Below are 19767 nucleotides of genomic sequence, written 5' to 3' on the forward strand. Positions count from 1 at the left end.
TGGCACACTGTTGCACCCTATGTGATCCTTCGCAGGGCAACAAATGTGGTCTTGGCATCAGTAGCAGCCATTGTGGTTTGCAGAATACAGTTCTCAGCCTGCATTTTTGCCATTTTGTTTAAGCCCTACTCTTTGGATTCTCCTGACTGCTGATGAGCAAATCTCCACCTTCAGCACTGCACATCTCACAATATTTTCCATTTACACCCTCCTATAACTCCTAGTGCTGGAACTGAGTGTGCCCAACCAGCAAATCAAGAGGAACTACAGATCATTTCCATAGGCAAAAATCAATTCTTACTACTTAATGGTTGCAAAACGTGATCATGTGGGAAACTGCTAAATAGATTCACAGATTCACCACTCTATGATAAGGATTTTTACTTTGCACTTTCAATAGTCATAACATGCCTATCAAAGGTTATGATCGAGGTGGCTGCATGTGGCCTTGTTTATTGAACTACATATTGTGCTAGGGGGAAAAAGCGTAAGGAGTTTTTTAAAGTATTAAATCTCTGTCTGTTAGAATAAGATGCGCAATTGTGTTGAAATATATAGCGACTTCACTCACCCCATCACGACATCACATATTTATCTCATGTGGCATACAGACGGCCAGATGATTACATTTTATTTTGCGATTGTGTCTCTTTTCAAACATTTGACGTTAACTTGTAAAATGTTGTTTGCATAAACGAATACTTCTACACAATCATCACTTTCTTTCTGTTCCTTTGCCCATATCCGAAGGCAGCATTTAAATATAGTAGGTGTCTCCGATAATATTTACAACTCCAGGGAAGTGGCCAAGGGCATTTCAGGAGACCTGGTTCTAATTTGCAAACATACTTGGAAGATCATTTGTAGATCTGCCGGAAAAGTTTTCAGACTTGTATTTAGATTAAATGTTTATTGGAAAGGATGGGTTCACACTTAGCAGATTTGGTGAGCTCTGCTTCTGAGCCTCGTAAAGTCAGCTAACGTTGAATGCGTAATGCTTGTGAAATATGTTTTATTACCCAGTTCATGTGCTGTGGAAAAATAAATTTGCTAAATTTCTGGCAAATTATCTACAGAGGTTATAAACACATAGGCCATGCACACAGTGAACAAGTCTGTAGGACAGTGTTCACACCACCAAAAGACTGAAACACAGAAAAACACTGTATAACAAACGTATAAAAATAATCTGTTGTAAAAAAGTAACAGTAAACAGCTAGTGCTAGTAAAAAGATGACAAAACAGGGTATTTGGTTGATACGTTTTTTGCAAAAAATGTATACTAAGCCGCTCTAGCAAACGTCAAGGTATACCCATATCAGAGCAGTCCCTTACGGATGTATTTAAAAACCTGACCATGTGTATAGTACCTATATGAGCAGGATTCAGAAAGGTAATGTCTGATGTGGACACCCTGTGGAAGACTGCTTATATGTGCATGGCCCACAAGGGAGGGGTGGAAACCTCCCTAATCTTGCAAAAACAAGAAACCAATTGGTACCATACACATGGTCAGGTTTTTAAATACATCGGTTAGGGACTGCTCTGATATGGGTATACCTTGAAGTTTGGAAGAGCGGCTTAGAATACATTTTTTTAAAAAACGTATAAACCAAATACCGTATTTTTCGGACCATAAGACGCACTTTTTCCCCAAAAAATTTTAGGGGAAAGTGGGGGGTGCGTCTTATGGTCGCAATGCCCGGTACCTGGTGCGCTGGTGGCAGCGGGCAGCGCTCTGCGGTGCGGTGGTGGCAGCGGGCGGCGCTCTACGGTGCGGTGGTGGCAGCGGGCTGTGCTCCGGTGCAGGGGCGGCGGCTCCGCCGGCGTTTCTTCGCAGCCCGGAGGCCCCCCAGCACACCCCTTGCTGGGCGCCGCCATGTTGCAGTGGCCTCCGGGAGCATGGGCGCCGGCAAGATGGGGCGAGATTCAAATCTCGGCAACGAGATCTCGTCCCCCGAGATCTCGGCACGAGATATGAAGCTGCGCATGCGCCGTCCCCGGACCGGCGGCCATCTTGCCGGCGCCCATGCTCCCGGAGGCCACCGCAACATGGTGGCGCCCAGCAAGGGGTGTGCGGGGGGCCTCCGGGCTGCGAAGAAACGCCGGCGGAGCCGCTGCCCCTGCACCGGAGCACAGCCCGCTGCCACCACCGCAGAGCCCACCTGTCCCTGCCACACCTGCCCCTGCCACAGCTGCCCCTGCCACAGCTGCCCCTGCCCACCTGCCCCAGCACAGCTGCCCCTGCCCACCTGCCCCAGCAAAGCTGCCCCTGCCACAGCTGCCCCTGCCCCAGCACAGCTGCCCCTGCCCCAGCACAGCTGCCCCTGCCCACCTGCCCCAGCACAGCTGCCCCTGCCACAGCTGCCCCTGCCCCAGCACAGCAGCCCCTGCCCACCTGCCCCAGCACAGCGGCCCCTGCCACAGCTGCCCCTGCCCACCTGCCCCAGCACAGCTGCCCCTGCCACACCTGCCCCTGCCACAGCAGCCCCTGCCACAGCTGCCCCTGCACAAAAAAAACTGAAAACTCTTTCTCCCCCAGACATGGATTATGGCTTGAGACAGAACAACGGACAGGTAAGGTATATTGTTGTTTTTTTATTTTATTTTTATTACAGGAGAACGAGGGCTTTGCTGGAATTAGGCATTTAAATAAAAATGGAAAATTGTGCTTAGTCTTATTTCAAATAAAGAGTTCTGGCTGTGTCTTTATTTACCATACAACTATAAAATTAGTATTGGATGGGTGTCTTATAGACGCCTCTCCATTACTTACACATGGGCTTGATGTCACCTGACAATACAAAGGTGACATCAACCCCACAAATATGAACCCCACTTGCCACCGCTACAGGGTAAGTGGAAATAGCTGGGCAAAGCTCCAGAATTGGCGCATCTTATAGATGTGCCTTTTCTGGGCAGCTGTGGCAGCTATTTTTAGGCTGGGGGAGGCCAATATCCATGGCCCCTTACCAGTCTGAGAATACCATCCCCCAGCTGTCTGTTTTAGCAAGGTTGGTTGTCAAAAATGGGGACGACCCCCATGCCATTTTTTAAAATTATTTAAAGAATTAAAAAAAAATAAAAACAGGTAGGGACCCCTCTATTCTTGATAGCTAGCCTTGCTGAGGCTGTCAGCTGAGGGTTGCAGCCCCCAGCTGTGAGTTTTGCCTGGCTGGTTAGCAAAAATACAGAGGAACCCATGCCGTTTTTTTTTTTTTTTTTAATTATTTACAGCGCAGGAGCCGCTGATGAATGCTCCCATCATCCACTCCTCTCACTGTTATTAGCTGCAGCAGGTGTTGGATGATGGGAGCTGTATTCTCATCAGCTGACACCAGTGACCAGAGGTAAAGTTTATACCTCCGATCACAGCTGAACGCTCACGCTGTCTTTTGACAATGTGGGAACCGTGGCTCTCAGACTGGCGTGGAGGATTTTACCGCTGATCAGAAGCGGTGTTTGCCGCACTGTCATGCACATGACAGTGCAGCAAATACTGGATGTTCGGGCCCCCCATTCAAGTGCATGGGGTCCGGGTTCTGGTACCCGAACCCGAACTTTTTGTAACTGTAAAGCCAAACAATCCAGACCCGAACATCCAGATGTCCTCCCATCTCTAATTGAAATCAATAATCATACTCTTAGCAATTTTATAATCGAAATGTAGAAAACACAGCTAATGGAGACAAATGTAAAAATGTACTTGCTGAGCAAATGATTTACGCTGTCTACAGTAATAATCTGTCAGCAGGTTTTTGTTTTCATAGAATCATAGAATGGTAGAGTTGGAAGGGACCTCCTGGGTCATCTGGTCCAACCCCCTGCTCAAAGCAGGATTCACTAAATCATCCTAGACAAATGTCTGTCCAGCCTCTGTTTGAAGACTTCTATTGAAGGAGAACTCACCACTTCTCGTGGCAGCCTGTTCCACTCATTGATCACCCTCACAGTCAAAAAGTTTTTTCTAATATCTAATGTGTCTCCTCCCATTCAGTTTCATCCCATTGCTTCTAGTCTTTCCTTGCGCAATTGAGAATAAAGTTGATCCTTCTACAATGTGACAGCCCTTGAGATATTTGTAGACAGCTATTAAGTCTCCTCTCAGTCTTCTCTTCTGCAAGCTAAGCATTCCCAAATCCTGCAACCTTTCCTCTTAAGACAGGGTTTGCAGACCGGTCACCATTCTGGTCGCTCTTTTCTGAACTTGCTCCAGTTTGTTGATGTCTTTTTTAAAATGTGGCGCCCAAAACTGTACACAGTATTCCAGATGAGGTCTGACCAAAGAGGAATAGAGGGCAATAATGACTTCACGTGATCTAGACAGTATGCTTTTGTTAATACATCCTAGAATTGCATTTGCCTTTTTTGCTGCTGCATCACACTGCTGGCTCATATTCAGTCTGTGATCTATTAGTATACCCAAGTCTTTTTCACTTGTGCTGTTACTTGACCCTATTCCTCCCATTCTGTGTATGTGTTTTTCATTTTTATTTTTGTTTTGTCTGAGAGCAGCATGATATGGAGGCTGAGACCTTGATTCCTGTCATGTCACTTACTGGACTGTGTTTTCCTGTTTTAATAAATTAAGTTTCATCAACAGGAGATTAGAGGACTAGGTATCTCCTGTCTCCTTGTCCAGCCCTGCCCCCAACAGATTATCAGCTTTCTGTCAATATACAATGTACACAGAAAGCTCCCAATCGGTGTTGTGGGCAGGGTTATACAGGGCCCAGCATTGTGAGCTCTGCTAGATCAGCAGAGCAAACTGAAATTTTAACACAACTGCTGCATCTAATGTATGTACAGTATGCATATAAAAGTTTTGGCACCCCTGGTCAAAATTACTGTTATTGCAAATTGAAGATTAAAAGATCTCTAAAAGTCCTAAAGTTAAAGATGATACTCCCTATGTAATATATATATATATATATATATATATATATATATATATTATATATATATATACACTCACTGGCCACTTTATTAGGTACACCATGCTAGTAAGGGGTTGGACCCCCTTTTGCCTTCAGAACTGCCTCAATTCTTCGTGGCAGAGATTCAACAAGGTGCTGGAAGCATTCCTCAGAGATTTTGGACCATATTGACATGATGGCATCACACAGTTGGCGCAGATTTGTCGGCTGCACATCCCTGATGCGAATCTCCCGTTCCACCACATCCCAAAGATGCTCTATTGGATTGAGATCTGGTGACTGAGGAGGCCATTTGAGTACAGTAAACTCATTGTCATGTTCAAGAAACCAATCTGAGATGATTCGAGCTTTATGACATGGCGCATTATCCTGCTGAAAGTAGCCATCAGATGTTGGGTACATTGTGGTCATAAAGGGATGGACATGGTCAGCAACAATACTCAGGTAGGCTGTGGCGTTGCAACGATGCTCAATTGGTACCAAGGGGCCCAAAGAGTGCCCAGAAAAAATTCCCCACACCATGACACCACCACCACCAGCCTGAACCGTTGATACAAGGCAGGTTGGATCCATGCTTTCATGTTGTTTACGCCAAATTCTGACCCTACCATCCGAATGTCGCAGCAGAAATCGAGACTCATCAGACCAGGCAACGTTTTTCCAATCTTCTACTGTCCAATTTCGATGAGCTTGTGCAAATTGTAGCCTCAGTTTCCTGTTCTTAGCTGAGAGGAGTGGTACCCAGTGTGGTCTTCTGCTGCTGTAGCCCATCTGCCTCAAAGTTCGACGCACTGTGCGTTCAGAGATGCTCTTCTGCCTACCTTGGTTGTAACGGGTGGCAATTTGAGTCACTGTTGCCTTTCTATCAGCTCGAACCAGTCTGCCCATTCTCCTCTGGCATCAACAAGGCATTTCCGGCCACAGAACTGCCGCTCACTGGATTTTTTTTTTTCTTTTTCGGACCATTCTCTGTAAACCCTAGAGATGGTTGTGCGTGAAAATCCCAATAGATCAGCAGTTTCTGAAATTCTCAGACCAGCCCTTCTGGCACCAACAATCATGCCACGTTCAAAGGCACTCAAATCGCCTTTCTTCCCCATACTGATGCTCGGTTTGAACTGCAGGAGATTGTCTTGACCATGTCTACATGCCTAAATGCACTGAGTTGCCGCCATGTGATTGGCTGATTAGAAATTAAGTCTTAACACACAGTTGGACAGGTGTACCTAATAAAGTGGCCAGTGAGTGTATATATATATGTAATATATATATATATATATTAAAGCGAAGAACCCGTTCTGCGCCCGGGTGGCGAGCATTTTTATTGGTATATGGTCTCCCATCCTGGTATGTGCTGCACCCCCCTTTTCTGGTATGCATGGCACCCCTCATCCCTATTCTGGTATATATGGTCCCCCCTCATCCCTATAATGGTATGTATGGTCCCCTCACCCCCCCCCATCCTGGTATGCATGGTCCCCTCACCCCCCCCCCTATCCTGGTATGCATGGTCCCCCTCACACCCCAATCCTGGTATGCATGCTACCCCTCACCCCCCAATCCTGGTATGCGTGGTCCCCTCACCCCCCCTTTCGTGGTATGCATTGTCCCCCGACCCTCCTTTCGTGGTATGCATGGTCCCCTCACTCCCCTTTCGTGGTATGCATGGTCCCTTCACTCCCCTTTCGTGGTATGCATGGTCCCTTCACTCCCCTTTTGTGGTATGCATGGTTCCCTCACCCCCCTTTCCTGGTATGCGTGATCCCCTCACCCCCCTATCCTGGTATGCGTGATCCCCTCACCCCCCTATCCTGGTATGCGTGATCCCCTCACCCCCCTATCCTGGTATGCGTGATCCCCTCACCCCCCTATCCTGGTATGCGTGATCCCCTCACCCCCCTATCCTGGTATGCGTGATCCCCTCACCCCCTTTCCTGGTATGCGTGGTCCTCTCACCCTCCTTTTGTGTTATGCGTGGTCCCCTCAACCCCCTTTCCTGGTATGCGTGGTCCTCTCACCCCCTATCCTGGTATGCGTGGTCCCCTCACCCCCCTTTCCTGGTATGCGTGGTCCCCTCACCCCCCTATCCTGGTATGCGTGGTCCCCTCACCCCCCTATCCTGGTATGCGTGGTCCCCTCACCCCCCTATCCTGGTATGTGTGGTCCCCTCACCCCCCTATCCTGGTATGCGTGGTCCCCTCACCCCCTTTCCTGGTATGCGTGGTCCCCTCACTCCCCTTTCATGGTATGCGTGGTTCTCTCACTCCCCTATCCTGGTATGCGTGGTCCCCTCACCCCCCTTTCTTGGTATGCATGGTCCTCTCACCCTCCTTTTGTGGTATGCGTGGTCCCCTCACCCCCCTTTCCTGGTATGCGTGGTCCCCTCACCCCCCTTCCTGGTATGCGTGGTTCCCTCACCCCCCTTATCCTGATATGCGTGGTTCCCTCACCCCCCTTATCCTGATATGCGTGGTCCCCTCACCCCCCTTATCCTGATATGCGTGGTCCCCTCACCCCCCTTATCCTGATATGCGTGGTCCCCTCACCCCCCTTATCCTGATATGCGTGGTCCCCTCACCCCCCTGTCCTGGTATGCGTGGTCCCCTCACCCCCCTGTCCTGGTATGCGTGGTCCCCTCACTCCACTCTCGTGGTATGCGTGGTCCCCTCACCCCCCTATCCTGGTATGCGTGGTCCCCTCACCCCCCTTTCGTGGTATGCATGGTCCCCTCACCCCCCTTTCGTGGTATACATGGTCCCCTCACCCTCCTTTACTGGTATGCGTGGTCCCCTCACCCTCCTTTCGTGGTATGTGTGGTCCCGTCACCCCCCTTTCGTGGTATACATGGTCCCCTCACCCTCCTTTTGTGGTATGCATGGTCCCCTCACCCCCCTTTTGTGGTATGTGTGGTCCCTTCACCCACCTTTCATGGTATGCATGGTCCCCTGTCCCCCTTTCCTGGTATGTATGGTCCCCCTCACCCCTATTAAACTACACACATACAAAAAAGAACATTTAGGCTGTGTGCCCACAATGCAATTTTTTTTAAAGCATTTTTGCGGCGATTTTCTGTGCAAAAAGTTTAAAAAACTCGTACAGAACGCACCCCCAATCCTGGTATGCATGGTCCCCTCACCCCCCCTTTCGTGGTATGCATTGTCCCCCGACCCTCCTTTCGTGGTATGCATGGTCCCCTCACTCCCCTTTCGTGGTATGCATGGTCCCTTCACTCCCCTTTCGTGGTATGCATGGTCCCTTCACTCCCCTTTTGTGGTATGCATGGTTCCCTCACCCCCCTTTCCTGGTATGCGTGATCCCCTCACCCCCCTATCCTGGTATGCGTGATCCCCTCACCCCCCTATCCTGGTATGCGTGATCCCCTCACCCCCTTTCCTGGTATGCGTGGTCCTCTCACCCTCCTTTTGTGTTATGCGTGGTCCCCTCAACCCCCTATCCTGGTATGCGTGGTCCCCTCACCCCCTATCCTGGTATGCGTGGTCCCCTCACCCCCCTTTCCTGGTATGCGTGGTCCCCTCACCCCCCTATCCTGGTATGCGTGGTCCCCTCACCCCCCTATCCTGGTATGCGTGGTCCCCTCACCCCCCTATCCTGGTATGCGTGGTCCCCTCACCCCCCTATCCTGGTATGCGTGGTCCCCTCACCCCCCTATCCTGGTATGTGTGGTCCCCTCACCCCCCTATCCTGGTATGCGTGGTCCCCTCACCCCCTTTCATGGTATGCGTGGTCCCCTCACTCCCCTTTCATGGTATGCGTGGTCCCCTCACCCCCCTTTCGTGGTATGCGTGGTCCCCTCACCCCCCTTTCTTGGTATGCATGGTCCTCTCACCCTCCTTTTGTGGTATGTGTGGCCCCCTCACCCTCCTTTCGTTGTATGCATGGTCTCCTCACCCCCCTATCCTGGTATGCATGGTCCCCTCACCCCCCTTTTGTGGTATGTGTGGTCCCTTCACCCACCTTTCGTGGTATGCATGGTCCTCTCACCCCCTATCCTGGTATGTGTGGTCCCCTCACCCTCCTTTCCTGGTATGCGTGGTTCCCTCACTCCCCTTTCATGGTATACATGGTCCCCTCACCCTCCTTTAGTGGTATGCGTGGTCCCCTCACCCCCCTTTCGTGGTATGCGTGGTCCCCTCACCCCCTTTCCTGGTATGCATGGTCCCCTCACCCCCCTTTCCTGGTATGCGTGGTCCCCTCACTCCCCTTTCGTTGTATGCATGGTCCCCTCACCCCCCTTTCATGGTATACATGGTCCCCTCACCCCCCTTTTGTGGTATGTGTGGTCCCCTCACCCTCTTTTCGTGGTATGTGTGGTCCCCTCACCCTCCTTTCATGGTATGCGTGGTCCCCTCACCCACCTTTCGTGGTATGCGTGGTCCCCTCACCCCCCTTTCGTGGTGTGCATGGTCCTCTCACTCCCTGTTCCTGGTATGCGTGGTCCTCTCACCCCCTATCCTGATATGCATAGTCCCCTCACTCCCCTTTCATGGTATGCGTGGTCCCCTCACCCCCCTATCCTGGTATGCGTAGTCCCCTCACCCCCCTTTCCTGGTATGCGTTGTCCCCTCACTCCCCTTTCGTGGTATGCATGGTCCCCTCACCCCCCCTATCCTCGTATGTATGGTCACCTCACCCCCTTTCCTGGTATGCGTGGTCCCCTCACCCCCCTTTCCTGGTATGCGTGGTCTCCTCACCCTCCTTTTGTGGTGTGTGTGTGGTCCCCTCACCCTCCTTTCGTGGTATGCGTGGTCCCCTCACCCCCCTTTCGTGGTATGCGTGGTCTCACTCCCCTTTCATGGTATGCATGGTCCCCTCACCCCCCTTTCGTGGTATACATGGTCCCCTCACCCTCCTTTACTGGTATGCGTGGTCCCCTCACCCTCCTTTCGTGGTATGTGTGGTCCCGTCACCCCCCTTTCGTGGTATACATGGTCCCCTCACCCTCCTTTCGTGGTATGCGTGGTCCCCTCACCCCCCTTTTGTGGTATGCGTGGTCTCCTCACTCCCCTTTCGTGGTATGCATGGTCCCCTCACCCTCCTTTCGTGGTATGTGTGGCCCCCTCACCCTCCTTTCGTTGTATGCATGGTCTCCTCACCCTCCTTTTGTGGTATGCATGGTCCCCTCACCCCCCTTTTGTGGTATGTGTGGTCCCTTCACCCACCTTTCATGGTATGCATGGTCCCCTGTCCCCCTTTCCTGGTATATATGGTCCCCCTCACCCCTATTAAACTACACACATACAAAAAAGAACATTTAGGCTGTGTGCCCACAATGCAATTTTTTTTAAAGCATTTTTGCGGCGATTTTCTGTGCAAAAAGTTTAAAAAACTCGTACAGAACGCCCCCCATGCATTCCTATGGCATTCCGCACATGCTGTGCTAATGCTGCGCTTTTTTCCGTGGCGGAATCGCATCGCCAAAAAAACGCAGCATGCTCATTCTTTTTGCGGAATCGCAAAGAATTGCCGCGATTCCGCACCCATAGGAGTGCATGAGAACCGCTTACTTCCCGCATGTGGCTATGCCCACCATGCGCAAAGTTAAGCGTCTCATGTGCGGTTGGTACCCATGGTGTGGAGGAGAGGAGACTGTCCTCCAGGCCCTGGGTACCATACCCCTGTAAAAAAAAAGAATAAAAAATCGGGGTATATTTACCTTCCGGCGTCACGCGCTGCATTCCCGGCCTCAGCGTTCCCAATAATGTCGTGCGGCAAGGACCTGTGATGACGTAGTCTCGCATTACTCTAGCGGTCTTGTGAGATCACTATAGCAACGCAAGACCAATATCATCACAGGTCTTGCAAGGCATCGCTGAGAACGGTAGCGTCGCTGAGGCTGTGCGGGACCTCGGAAGGTAAATATCCCCCGATTTTTTTTTTTTTTTTTTTTTAAATTTTTTTTATCATTTTTAACATTCTATCTTTTACTATTGAGGCCGCATAGGTGGCCTCAATAGTAAAAAGCTGGTCACACTTGTCAAACACTATGTTTGACGAGTGTGACCAACCTGTCAATCACTGAAAATCGCGGCAAAAACGAGAACATAATCACGGTAAAACGCTATGTGGGCACATAGCCTTATACTCACTCTTCTTCCCTGTGCTCCAGCGCTGCCTGTCACGTTCTGCTGGAGGCTGGGGGAGGAGTCTGGCGCAAATGTGTCTTCAGTAAAATGGCGCCGGATCGCACTATGCGCATGCACGATTCCGGCCGCTCTTCTGGCCGAAGAGAAGCGCCATGGCAACGCTCCTCCCGGTCAGGTAAGTATGGCGCCGGACACAGCAGTATGCAGTGTGTGTGCGTACTGCCATCTCCAGCACCATACACACTCCTCACCGCTGGCTGCCTCATTCTGTCTGGAGCCAGACTGCGCAGGCGCGTCGCGTTTGCGCTGTCTATAAAGGCTTCAGACAGACTGACGCTCAGCCGGTTATATTATATATATTACACACAAAATATATATATATATATATATATATATATATATATATATATATATATATAAAATATATATTTAATTAGGACCAAATTCCAGTATTACAAGAAGTGAGGCTTTTTGTTTTGCTGCTGAGATATCCTTTTTCTAGAATTCTAAGATCAAAGTGACCGTAAAGAAGAACTCCCAACTCCTACCACTCTAATGTGTTTTTGTGCAGAAAGGTAATCGAGCAATGCCTTGGCCCTTACGAGTCACTTATTGCGACCTACAAAAAACAAAAAGTAAATGAACTAAAATAAATGCACTTGACATCAAGCAGTAGTTCAGAAGTGGTAAGTTTCACCCCATATTATAGAAAAAAAAAAAGGATTGTATGCACGTTGCATATAAGCATCACATTTCTTTTAGGTGATTAAAAAAATCAATATTAAAGGCAACGTTGTGAAGTTTATGGTTCATTTGCATCTTTAATGCAAAGTTTTGCAACTTTCTAAATGGCTTTCGTTAAAAAAATGTCAACCGTTTTGCTCCTGCAGATTTCTGTAAATCCTTCACCTGGCTCAGTACCTTGCAGAAATGGTACAAATCTATCGGAACTCCTGGTTTGGATCTCGCACTTCTAGCCTTCCCTTTTTTTAGTGTTAGGGGAGTGTCACATGACTATTTGAAAGATCGTCCGTTTCATCCACATAACTGACAATTTGTTTTCTCCCTTGTAATTCGTATGCAATCTTTCTTTTTACAATAGCAGCTAATAATAATTTACAATACTGTTTACATCTTCCTACATTAAAGAATTGCAGTGTATCCTTAAATTCTGACGGTATACGGATGCAATTGTTGCGCTGTCTTGATTTCGCTCCATAAATGCTCACATTATTTTAATTGTCTTCATTTGTTAGCATGAAAATGAAAATCCGATGCTATATGGACGGAGTCCTTTTTTTTTTCTGTTTCTTTTTTTTTTTGAACATCCATAGCCTTGAATACTAGTGCATACTGAGTTTTTTTCACAAGCAGGTTTGGTTCGAGACAGAATTTGCTCATCTGAACTGTCTTATTGAATAACACGTGCGGTCCATTTTCTTAAGTACAGCACTCGGACCTGAAATATGGTCATGTGAATGAGCCCTTAGAGATAGCCGTAGAAAAAGGAGAGGTTTGTAGGCAAATCACATCTTAATGTGGACAGGAGAGAAAACTTGTACAGTCTCGGGGAGGGGAGAGAAAGCATGCAATAGAAAAGGAGATAAATACATTGAAAAAGAACATTAAGAGTTAAAAGTGCAGGATATAGGAGATAATGAGCACAACATCACTATTCCTCACATCCAGCCTATGTTACTGGCAGAGAAACTCCCACAAGATAAAACTCTGAAACTTGGATCAGGCTGCAAACTGCATATCATGGGGGTCTGGGAATGAATGAAAGAATAAAGATTACAGGCTGTTTTATTAAATAACATAAGTAAAAATCATTTTTCCATGTCAGGGGGTCCATATCCTGCAAGCTTTTGGTTGAACCGCTTAACGAGGTTTTCCAGGAACAATATATACTAGCTTGGCCCATGCGAAATTTTCGCACATTGGTCGTCGGGGCGCAGGCAATTTCAGAAAAAGCAAGCTGGTCAAATGTAAATGCATTTGTTGAGCTGATGAACACAGACAGGTGTGTGTATGTGTGTGTGTATATATATATATATATATACACACACACACACACACACACACACACACACACACACACACACACACACACACACACACACACAGTGGGGCAAAAAAGTATTTAGTCAGTCAGCAATAGTGCAAGTTCCACCACTTAAAAAGATGAGAGGCGTCTGTAATTTACATCATAGGTAGACCTCAACTATGGGAGACAAACTGAGAAAAAAAAATCCAGAAAATCACATTGTCTGTTTTTTTTTCATTTTGTTTGCATATTATGGTGGAAAATAAGTATTTGGTCAGAAACAAGCAATCAAGATTTCTGGCTCTCACAGACCTGTAACTTCTTCTTTAAGAGTCTCCTCTTTCCTCCACTCATTACCTGTAGTAATGGCACCTGTTTAAACTTGTTATCAGTATAAAAAGACACCTGTGCACACCCTCAAACAGTCTGACCCCAAACTCCACTATGGTGAAACAAAATTGTAGCCCTGCACCAGGCTGGGAAGACTGAATCTGCAATAGCCAACCAGCTTGGAGTGAAGAAATCAACTGTGGGAGCAATAATTAGAAAATGGAAGACATACAAGACCACTGATAATCTCCCTCGATCTGGTGCTCCACGCAAAATCCCACCCCGTGGGGGTCAGAATGATCACAAGAACGGTGAGCAAAAATCCCAGAACCACGCGGGGGGACCTAGTGAATGAACTACAGAGAGCTGGGACCAATGTAACAAGGCCTACCATAAGTAACACACTACGCCACCATGGACTCAGATCCTGCAGTGCCAGACGTGTCCCACTGCTTAAGCCTGTACATGTCCGGGCCTATCTGAAGTTTGCTAGAGAGCATTTGGATGATCCAGAGGAGTTTTGGGAGAATGTCCTATGGTCTGATGAAACCAAACTGGAACTGTTTGGTAGAAACACAACTTGTCGTGTTTGGAGGAAAAAGAATACTGAGTTGCATCCATCAAACACCATACCTACTGTAAAGCATGGTGGTGGAAACATCATGCTTTGGGGCTGTTTCTCTGCAAAGGGGCCAGGACGACTGATCCGGGTACATGAAAGAATGAATGGGGCCATGTATCGTGAGATTTTGAGTGCAAACCTCCTTCCATCAGCAAGGGCATTGAAGATGAAACGTGGCTGGGTCTTTCAACATGACAATGATCCAAAGCACACCGCCAGGCCAACGAAGGAGTGGCTTCGTAAGAAGCATTTCAAGGTCCTGGAGTGGCCTAGCCAGTCTCCAGATCTCAACCCTATAGAAAACCTTTGGAGGGAGTTGAAAGTCCGTGTTGCCAAGCGAAAAGCCAAAAACATCACTGCTCTAGAGGAGATCTGCATGGAGGAATGGGCCAACATACCAACAACAGTGTGTGGCAACCATGTGAAGACTTACAGAAAACGTTTGACCTCTGTCATTGCCAACAAAGGATATATCACAAAGTATTGAGATGAAATTTTGTTTCTGACCAAATACTTATTTTCCACCATAATATGCAAATAAAATGAAAAAAAAACAGACAATGTGATTTTCTGGATTTTTTTTTCTCAGTTTGTCTCCCATAGTTGAGGTCTACCTATGATGTAAATTACAGACGCCTCTCATCTTTTTAAGTGGTGGAACTTGCACTATTGCTGACTGACTAAATACTTTTTTGCCCCACTGTATATAGAGAGAGATTGGTAATACAATAAATTGTTTTGATAAGTAGAGGCCAAAAAATGTTTTCCGGTTGAGGTGCCACCTGTATGTGTGGGATGAATTAATCAGCGAAAAAGCAGTGCATGTTTACAAATGTGTTGGTAGTGTGCTTTGGGGTACCTTGGTGCCACCTGCAGGTCATTTTTCCTTACTGCAGGTTTATGAAAATTAAGGTTTAAACAGTATTTTGTGATCAAAGAATGTGTGGTTTGTTTGGCTATTTTCTTGCTGAAGGGGGCAAGTTTACCTTTCAAATGGTGTATCATTTGTGTGTGTGGGTGCAGTATGAACGGGGATACAAAGGAATCACCGAAAAACAGTGTTTAGAAATAATAGTTGTTTATTGCTAGGTGCCTAAGAACATACAGGCAGAGAGTTCTTATCTACCTGCCTGTTTTGCTAGGCCAGCAAACAAAAAGTCATTTAGTTCCATGCGTACTAATTAGCTGTGGATTTAAAACCTGAAAGGATAATAACCAAATTAGAAAAATATCTGTCCCTTGTGATAGTCAAGAGGTCTAAAAGTCAACCCAGTTGCTGTTTTTGTAAAAATCTGTAGTGTGCTTTGTTTTGTCAGTGTTTTGTTCCAAGTTTTGCTGCAGATTTTACTCACTGTATCTTAAGCGATTATATCTTCCTTTTAATACATGGCTACCTACGGTGGATTTTTATACAATTTCCAGATACAGGACAAATCAAATAGTAATGGACTTGTAACTTGCAACATATCAGACAGTTAAACTCTCTACTTTTTTGTGATTCTGCATAAACCAACAGATCTAAACCTCCTGATGATTATTCTGCCCTGGCAGACCGCATAAAGTAATATCACTTCCTTTGATTTACGATCGATCAGATGTAGAAAAGACTAAATTTAATGCTAAATCTTGGAAAAAAAAACAATTTATATATGGTAATTGTAAGGGTGTAATCTCAAAACTTGTTGCGACAGAAGGTGCAAATTTTGGAACTTTAACTTGTGGAGTAAGGTACACTGTTATGCCGAAGTATTTGCCTGCTGGCTTTCTATGTCGAACATTTTGCTTAGTGATATGTAATTTACTTCTATGTATTTTTAATTTTTTAGACATTACCCAAAGTACTGCTGCTTCATGAGGTTGTGGAAAATGAGGGTGCATGGACTGTTCTCCCCGTCATACCATAGTAAGTGTTACATGGAACTATCTATGACTGTTATGTAAATGGATACTATATTTTATATAACTGCACTTGAACCTGTGATTGCTTGTTCTAAGTACTGCAGTACTAGTATTTCAGTATATAAGGAAATTGCCTGTTTCCATTGAAGCCAAGTCTACGGTACGGCTTCACAGGAATTTCAACATGGCAGCAAAGAGGGCCTTCAGCAGGCCCCAAGCTGCACGTCAATCCATTGGCATCTTTTGATCTTGGTGAGGGATGGGAGCAATTGTTGCACCTTCTTGATTGTACAACTTAAATACCTTAAGGGGGTGTGCTCAAATTACTAAATTTTCTTCATTTGTTAGCATGAAAATAAGCAAATTTCCAATTGACTCCATGTTTCTTTCTGCTGTCCTTCTTTTGCTGTTTGAGTTTTCATTTGACATAGTGTTTCCAAAGAGACCGACCAACAAAGCCTGCCCTGCCCAGACACTTTCCAAGAGTGCACTGGAATTACATTCCAAGAGAGGAGTCAACTCCATAAATTCCAGTCACCTCTCTCCAACTCTTTGATTTCTATACGGCAGTTAGCTGCTCACCTCCATCCCTCTCATTCTCAGCTCATGATGACCGACTCTTATCAGTCCTGCAATCACAATCTACCTGTCCTAAAATCCAGCCAGCACAGGGCAAGACCAGAAAATGTGGAACTGAGAACCTGGTGCTGAGCAACAACGTCAGCAAATATTTGGGAGCTAGTGGCTCAGTCTGTGAAGTAGTTCCGGAGTATGATACTAAAACATCAAAATTTTATATTGATTTTCCTTATGAAGGGTGCAGATTTGGACACCTTTTCCCATATATTCTGCCAGCATTGGGGAGACAGCGTACTTCCCTGGAGAGACTCGCATTTAATCAAATACAAATGTTTCAAAGGGAGGTCTGTCTGAGGAGCACCCAAGATTCTGTAAATATCTGATATTAACCTTTTCGTTGACGTGCCTTTCTTACAAAGCTTCTCAAATTCCGTTGGTTGAGAAACCGACTGAGCCATATAGTGAAGATGCCAGGTGCTTAATCTGTATGAACTGGAAGAACTCGCTATTAGTTATGGCAAATGTAGATTTTATAGCATCAAACGAGAGAACTTCCAAAGTGTTTCCATCCACCAAATCCGCAAATCTAAATAATCCTTTCGAAATCCACACGTGGACCATTGTTGTTCCAAACTGTTTGGTATCAGAGGCTGGTATGTAAAATATATCATTATGGAATTGGGGGAGACTAACCCAAAACACCATCTTTTATATTTTAAAAATTACAAAAAGTGTAATAGGCTAAGGTTTGGGCACCCTGCATGATTAGTTTGTAGTAGCACTTCCTTTTGAAAGTATGACAGCTTGTAAACACTTTTTGTAGCTAGCCAAGAGTCTTTCAGCTTTTTTTCATCCATTCATTCTTGGAAAATTCTTCCAGTTCTGTGAGATTCCTGGATCATCTTGCTTGCACTGCTATTTTGAGTCTAGCCAGAGATTTTCAATGATGTTCAGATCAGGGGACTGCATGGCCATTGTAAAACCTTCAATTTGGGTAGTCTATTGTCATTTTTGATGTGTGTTTTGGATCATTATCCATTTGTAGAAGCTATCCTCTTTTCAACTTCAGCTTTTTTACAGATGGTGTTATGTTTGCATAAAGAATTTGTTGAAATTTCATTAAATCCATTCTTCTGTCTACCCATGAAATCTTCACGTGCCATTGGCTGCAACACAACCCCAAAGCATGATTGATCCACCTCCATGCTTAATGGTTGGCGAGATGTTCTTTTCCTGAAATTCTGTGCTCTTTTTTTTCTTCACACATACAGTACAGACCAAAAGTTTGGACACACCTTCTCATTCAAAGAGTTTTCTTTTTTTTCATGACTATGAAAATTGTAGATTCACTCTGAAGGCATCAGCACTATGAATTAACACATGTGGAATTAAATAATTAACAAAAAAGTGTGAAACAATTGAAAATATGTCTTATATTCTAGGTTCTTCAAAGTAGCCACCTTTTGCTTTGATTACTGCTTTGCACACTCTTGGCATTCTCATGATGAGCTTCAAGAGGTTGTCACCGGAAATGGTTTTCACTTCACAGGTGTGCCCTGTCAGGTTTAATAAGTGGGATTTCTTGCTTTTATAAATGTGGTTGGGACCATCAGTTGTGTTGTGCATAAGTCTGGTGGATACTCAGCTGATAGTCCTACTGAATAGACTGTTAGAATTTTTATTATGGCAAGAAAAAAGCAGGTAAGTAAAGAAAAATGAGTGTCCATCATTACTTTAAGAAATGAAGGTCGGCCAGTCTGAAAAATTGGGAAAACTTTGAAAGTGTCCCCAAGTGCAGTGGCAAAAACCATCAAGCGCTACAAAGAAACTGGCTCACATGAGGACCGCCCCAGGAAAGAAAGACAGAGTCACCTCTGCTGCGGAGGATAAGTTCATCTAAGTCACCAGCCTCAGAAATCGCAGGTTAACAGCAGCTCAGATTAGAGACCAGGTCAATGCCACACAGAGTTCTAGCAGCAGACACATCTCTACAACAACTGTTAAGAGGAGACTTTGTGCAGCAGGCCTCCATGGTAAAATTGCTGCTAGGAAACCACTGCTAAGGACAGGCAACAAGCAGAAGAGACTTGTTTGGGCTAAAGAACACAAGGAATGGACAATAGACCAGTGGAAATCTGTGCTTTGGTCTGATGAGTCCAAATTTGAGATCTTTGGTTCCAACGACCGTGTTTTGGGGCAACGCAGAAAAGGTGAACGGATGGACTCTACATGCCTGGTTCTCACAGTGAAGCATGGAGGAGGTGTAATGGTGGGGGGTGCTTTGCTGGTGACACTGTTGGGGATTTATTGAAAATTGAAGGCATACTGAACCAGCATGGCTACCACAGCATCTTGCAGCGGCATGCTATTCCATCCGGTTTCCGTTTAGTTGGACCATCATTTATTTTTCAACAGGACAATGACCCCAAACACTCCTCCAGGCTGTATAAGGGCTATTTGACCAAGAGGGAGAGTGATGGGGTGCTACGCTGGATGACCTGGCCTCCACAGTCACCAGACCTGAACCCAATTGAGATGGTTGGGGGTGAGCTGGACCGCAGAGTGAAGACAAAAGGGCCAACAAGTGCTAAGCATCTCTGGGAACTCCTTCAAGACTGTTGGAAGACCATTTCCGGTGACAACCACTTGAAGCTCATCAAGAGAATGCCAAGAGTGTGCAAAGCAGTAATCAAAGCAAAAGGTGGCTACTTTGAAGAACCTAGAATATAAGACATATTTTCAGTTGTTTCACACTTTTTTGTTAATTATATAATTCCACATGTGCTAATTCATAGTTTTGATGCCTTCAGAGTGAATCTACAATTTTCATAGTCATGAAAATAAAGAAAACTCTTTGAATGAGAAGGTGTGTTCAAACTTTTGGTCTGTACTGTACCTTTGATCATTGTGGCCAAAGAATTCTATTTTGACCTCATTGGTCCACAGTACTTGTTTCCAAAATGTATCAGGCTTGTTTAGATGTTGTTTTGCATACTTCTGACACTTACTTTTATGATAAGGATACAGGAGAGGTATTCTTCTGATGACTCTTCAAATGAAAGCCATATTTGTGCAAGTGTCTCTGAACAGTAGAACAATGTACCATAACTCCAGAGTCTGCTAAATCTTTCTAAAGGTTTTTTTGCATTCAAGCAGGGGTTCTGATTTGCCTCTCTAGCAATCCAACGAGCAATTCTCAATGAAATTTTGCTTGGTCTTCAAGACCTTATGTTGACCTCCACTGTTCCT

General features: G+C 45.9%; 1 protein-coding gene across 2 annotated transcripts in view; it reads left to right on the forward strand.

The window, feature by feature from the left end:
* Nucleotides 1-19767, forward strand: part of B3GLCT (beta 3-glucosyltransferase) — a 591167-nt gene that overhangs the window by 303651 nt on the left and 267749 nt on the right. For both annotated transcript variants that reach the window (XM_073583176.1, XM_073583175.1), the window contains exon 5: nucleotides 15867-15943. In XM_073583176.1, the coding sequence (XP_073439277.1) occupies nucleotides 15867-15943 (77 nt within the window). The remainder of the gene's footprint in view (nucleotides 1-15866; nucleotides 15944-19767) is intronic.

Source organism: Dendrobates tinctorius, unplaced genomic scaffold (genome assembly GCF_039654945.1).
Source record: "Dendrobates tinctorius isolate UK_male_01 unplaced genomic scaffold, ASM3965494v1 ptg000075l, whole genome shotgun sequence".
NCBI classification, from domain to species: domain Eukaryota; kingdom Metazoa; phylum Chordata; class Amphibia; order Anura; family Dendrobatidae; genus Dendrobates; species Dendrobates tinctorius.